Source organism: Phalaenopsis equestris, unplaced genomic scaffold (assembly GCF_001263595.1).
Source record: "Phalaenopsis equestris unplaced genomic scaffold, ASM126359v1 Scaffold198818, whole genome shotgun sequence".
In the NCBI taxonomy this organism is placed as follows: Eukaryota; Viridiplantae; Streptophyta; class Magnoliopsida; order Asparagales; family Orchidaceae; genus Phalaenopsis; species Phalaenopsis equestris.
The window spans coordinates 44918-50795 of NW_018218721.1; the positions used below are offsets into that span (position 1 = coordinate 44918).

At 39.7% G+C, this 5878-nt stretch overlaps 1 protein-coding gene across 1 annotated transcript in view; it reads left to right on the forward strand.

Annotated features, from left to right (window-relative positions):
• Nucleotides 1-5878, forward strand: part of LOC110035653 (protein MEMO1 homolog) — a 58337-nt gene that overhangs the window by 21625 nt on the left and 30834 nt on the right. Inside the window, exons 2-3 of the mRNA XM_020739924.1 lie at nucleotides 407-491; nucleotides 593-661. Coding sequence (XP_020595583.1) covers nucleotides 407-491; nucleotides 593-661 — 154 coding nt within the window. The remainder of the gene's footprint in view (nucleotides 1-406; nucleotides 492-592; nucleotides 662-5878) is intronic.

Genomic DNA, 5878 nt, shown 5'->3' on the forward strand with positions numbered 1-5878 from the left:
CCTCCCCCCTCCCCCTCGACAGTTTAATCGCCAACCCTTGCTTAACTTGCTGCCGCCCCTCCCATTCTAACCTTTGTTCTTTCCTAACTGCAGCTTTCCCACTATCTTCGACCCAAGTTGGTGTTTGTGGCGTGTGTCTTTCTTATTTCCTATTTTAGTTGGTTGTTTGTAACTGCTTATTTGAATTTCAACAATGATATTATCATTATCTTTTTGTTTGGGTTAACTTTGGCATCATTTATTGTCTTGATTTTCATTTATTTATAATTTTCCAATCTAGAGCGAATTTGAATTCAATAAATACTTGGAAACTTAATTATCTTTCTGATCAAAGAATATTAAAGAACTTATTCATATTTTAAATATTCTTTTTTAAAAATGATCTTCGATTTTGCTTTCTTATCAGCAAAAAGGCTTGGAGAGGAACTTGATGAATGGCTCCGACAAACTGATTTGCCAAAAAACCATGATATTAGAGGAGTTATTGCTCCGTAAGTTTGCGTAGAATTAATTTTGGTCTTCATTACTTTTATCATTATCTTATTTTTGGTTATTGAACTTTTGTATATGCTTTCATTTTTTTAAACTGCAGGCATGCCGGTTATTCATATTCTGGGCGGTGTGCCGCATATGCCTTCGCTAACATTGACCCAGAGAATATGTATTCTATCCCAGCTTCTAAATTTCTTTTAATTTTTTTGTTTACCATTGTAAAAATGTTGCACTGACCTATTCCTATATTTGGCTTAATGCTCAATTAAGATACATTCATGTGTTTCTGGTTCTTCGTTAAGTAATACATGAGTTATGACACTTGAAATGATTGAGCAAGAGCTTTTTCTTTCCATTAATGTACAACCTTGTTACTTCCCAATCTACTACCACAAGGTTGTGCAGAATGGGAATGGCTGTTATATATATATGAACTTTGATTGTTAAACTTTTATGTGGCATTATTCTCTTATTAAGCTGAGCTTTGGAATTTTTATTTAAGTGGTGGTTGACATGATGTTCTATTTTCACCAATTATCTTTTTTTTACCGAAAATTACATTTTGCACTTATAAACTATTTTAGCCCGACATGATATAATATTGAGTGTTAAGACCATATGATCATGTCCTTGGTGTGATATCACGTTTACTTATTATTATGCCTGCAATTTAGAATATTAAACTCCATGCTTTCTAAAACCTCTTATTTTGTTGCAAAATGACGTGTGGCTTTTGATCACAGATTTTCAGGTGCCTGCAAAAGTTAAAATTTTAATGCAGGTTGATTAGCTCGCATTTTGTACCCTTAATAGTAAAAAAGTGGTTGTTATGACAATAGATGCAATGATTAAAGATTTACTACCTTCAGCTTGTAGAGCATTAATGACTTAGTTTTTAGTTATGCAACGTGATCATTTATGTCCTTGGAGTGTTATACATCTAAGCGAATAACAGTGAGTCTTGTCTGCGGCAACTCATTATCAAGGCTTTGAGTTCTACTTAATTTGTAGCAAAAACATAGTTGAAAGTGTCTGTTGCACCACAAAATATTGTTTTTTTTTTAATGCATTACATGACCAAATCTTTTTGTAGTGCTGAAAATATCTCATGCACTGTCCCCATTACCTTGTGATGACTCATCTATCAACTAATCTTATGCTATTGTAATAATATTAAGCTGTGTGTTTTGCATATTTCATATAAAGCACGTTTAATAGCATCAGCAACTTGGAAATAATCTTTCATGTGGTTGGTAAATAGAATTTGAGGGTTAATGCCATCTTGATCTTTAGAAATTTAAAGTTATATTGTAAGAAAGTAGTTTTATGCTTTGGAAATTTCTTGATTACTTCGTCTGGACATCATGAACGCTCTTATTTGATTTTGCAGAACTAATGTGTTTTCTAATTGCTATAGAATTTACTAGGTTGTGAAGCCATGTGTTGTCAGTTTTGAAACATTTCAAGATGTTTTAATTAGGAAGATGTATATACATACCACTCAATTCTTAACTCCTAAACTTCAATTTTTACATATATATATACCCCCTATGGCGTCGCCTTCCTCGCTCGGCTCTACTAGGGTTTCACTGTATGGCTAACCCTAACAACAGTTACGACTTCGCTGTGTCCTCTCTGTGTCTTCGCGCTCAATACCGTTCGTCTCCCCCGCTTCTTCTCCGGCTCTGAGACGAGACTCGTCTCCCGTCTTCTTGTCTCGCGAGCTTTCCTGGATCGGGATTTCCAGGCTCTGCGGCCCGTCTCGCGGGTACCGCTCGCGTGTTCTGCGGCTCAGTCTCGCGGGTACTGTCCGCGACTTCTGCATTCTCTGCGCTCATCCTGTCTGGCAACGTCCTCCCTTTTTTAGCTTCGGCTATTTCGACGCGTTTTTTCCCTTGTCTGCTTTCTTCTCTGAACGTCGCACCTATTTTTGATGATGGCTTCAGATAAATCGTATGCAGCTGCCCTTGTCGGTGTCCACGCCTCAGGCACGCCAAAATCGTTATCTTTCCCTCCTTCGTTTGAGTGGGCGGAGGACATCAAGAAACTTGGTAGGAAGAATGAGAAACCTCTCATCTTTTTTACAGAAGTTGAAGGTATTCAACTTGCTTCCTCCTGTTGTCTGAATTTGGTTGGAAAATTTCTATATGGTCATCTCAAAATGGAGCTCATTCGCAAAGAATTTGAACTTATGCACTTTGTTGAAGAATGAAAAATTGGATTATTAGATGAGCGACACATTCTTATTCAAGTTAATAATGAAGAAGATTACATGCGCTTATTTGTTAGAAGAATAATATGAATTGATAACAAAACAATAAAAATTCTGAAATGGTCTGTGGATTTTGACCCACAGACAGAACCACCAATCATTCCGGTTTGGATTCGTCTCACTGGTCTGAAATTTCATTATTTTTCTCAAAAAGTATTCTGTCAAAAAGTATCGTACTTTATTGCCTCAGCTTATGAGAAGCCACTCAAGCCGTACATTTCTACTTTTAATCTGTCCCGTTCTTCTGAAGCCATAGTACTTGTTGAAAGAGACATTACTTCACCCGCTTCTGAGGAAATCTGGTTGGACACACAACACTATGGATATTGGCAGAAGGTAGAGATTGAATCTTTTCCTTCGTATGGTTCGAACTGTCGTATGTTCGGACACTCCAGTTCTCAATGTCACCATATACACCCCCAACTCAGACCAAAAAAGCAAACTGCTCCGTCAGAGGCTGTGATTCCATCTCCTTCTGATCAGGTCCCAGTTTTTAGACACTATTGATCATCAGAAGGATACCCCGGACGACGTCACTATCCCTGCAGTCAATATGACAATCATACAGTCCCCAGTTGTAGCTTTCTCGTCTTTGGAACCCCCTATCGTGGGGGAGAGGGAGTTTCCTCATACCCCGCCTGCCCTATAACCTATCACTGATAATAAATGTGGAAATACTTCTACTGCTTCACTACCGCCTCATCAGGTCCAGAAAGATATTAATATTACTCAGGCTCATGGGGATCAAGACGTGCAACGACCTATATCTGTCCGACCAACTTTGGAATCTACTGATCAGATGATCAATCATCGGGTGAGGAATGACAGGTCTACACATCTAGGAGGAAGAAAAAGAATGAAGATCTCAGGAATCTGATGGATGATACTTTGGCTACTACGGGCCATTGTACCTACCTTACCAATTTGTTAATCGGCTCACTTCCGGGAACTAGAGGTAGAAGGACTAAAGTGAGACGTCCCTAACACTTTTTGTGCCCTTTTGTGGCTTTTTGGTTTTTTACCTTTATGTATCTTTGTTTTATCTGGGTTTTGTGTGTGTTGTATTGTATGAGTTGAGATTTCTTTTAGGCCATCTCATACAATATTTTTGTATCTTTTCCGTATTAATATATTTGCCCTCGGGCTTTTTCTAATATATCTATATATATATACTTATATTGAATGGCGACGAGCTCTGCTAGGGTTTCGCCCGATGGCGAAACCCAGCGTACCTCCGGCTTCACTCCATCGTCTTCATGAGTGGCTATTGTTTCGTCGGATTCGGATACATCTTGCTCTCGTTGTTTACTGAGCCTTCTTCATTTTCGGTCGTCTTCTCTGGAGCGCTACGCCAGCACCGCTTCGTCGTTGTTTCTAGCTGCTTCGCTGTTTCCGTCGCTTCACACGTCACTGTTTCCGTCACTTCGCCCTCGTCGCACGTTGCTGTTGCTGCTTCGCACGCCGCTTGTCGTCTGCGTTGAGTGTCGTCCTTAGTCGCAGACTGCATCCTGCTGCTCAGCGACAGTGCACACGCAGTGAGGCACCGACCAAGGTGATGGCCTTAGGGGTTCTTTCCTACACTGCCGCCCTCGTCGGTGATAACCCCGCTCCCGTGAGGTTATCACGATACTTTTGCTATTGGCGTTGAAATCGAATTTTTCAAAAAAGCTTCCCGTAAAAATGACAAACCTGCAATCTTTCTCATAGAGGCCGAGATTTTCACCCTAGCTGCGCCCTGCCGTCTGTTCTTAGTAGGTAAGTTTTTTTTTGGATACCCTAAACTTGAGCTAATTCGAAAGGATTTTGAGCAAATGAAGCTGAAAGGGGGTTAGAAGATTGGTAAATTAGATGCTCGACACATTCTCATTCAATTATCAAATGATGCAGACTACGCTTATTTGGTTGCGAGAAGACTCTTTTGAATAGACAACCAGGTGATGAAGGTTTTAAAATGGACGGTGGATTTTGACCCTTGTACTGAACCTCCTACCATTCCTGTTTGGCTTTGAAGGTCCACCTTTACGATCAAGAGCTCATCTTCGCTTTAGCGATGGTATACGGTAAACCTCTCAGAACTGATATGCCTACAGTGAATCTGACTCGGCCTTCTGAAGCCAGAATTTTGATAGAACGCGATATTACTTTACTTTTTCCGGGAGAGATATGGATTGACACACAACATCAGAGATTTTGGCAGCAAGCATAACTTGAATAGATACCTCTTTATTGCATCCACTGCCGAATGTTTGGACACTCTCTTTCTCAATGTTATCATTTGCATCCAAATCTAAAACCTCAGAGTAAAAATACTACTGGATCTGCCTCACTTCATACCTATCCCTCTTCTGCCCCCGAGTGCATTCCACAGACTTTTGAAACACCGGTTGACACGATGCCACCTCTCCCTCCCACTACCGGAGACAATATTGTTTCTATTCTTCCGACTGATGTATTGGAAGATAATTCACTTGGGCATCCTACAGTCTTTATCACTATTGAAAACAATACTTCAAGATCCTTACCTCCAAAGGATATTCTTCGGTCCGATAATCAGGATAGTATCGCAGCTCCACAACCTTAGGAAACATCAGGTGCTAAGGAGACATATTTACTATCTCTTCAGAATGAGAATGTTGTTACTGTTAATCAAGAGCTAGGGGCTCATCCTCTTCTACATGCTCGACAATCTGTTGATCACACTGATCAGATGAGCCAGTCTTCGGATGAGGAATGACAGGTATACACATCTAGATACACATCACAGGTATACACATCTAGGAAGAAAAAAAATGGAGGCACACCCCAGCTTGGGAACTTAATGGATGATACTTTAGTAACTTCGGGTAATGATACGACACTCAACAATTTTTTAGCTGGCTCGGTTCCTTGAACCAGAGGCAGAGGTAAGACCAAACTGGCTCGTCCCTAGCAACTGACTTTTTACGAGTTATGAATTTGAGAGTTTTATCTATGTCTTATCTTTTTTAGGATGTTAGTGTTTGTGTATCGTATGGATATGACGTCTTTATTGGGTCCTCTCATACAACTTTTATGTACCTTTTAAATTTCAATAAAATTAGCTCTCGAGCGTTTCAAAAAAAAAAAAAAAAAAAA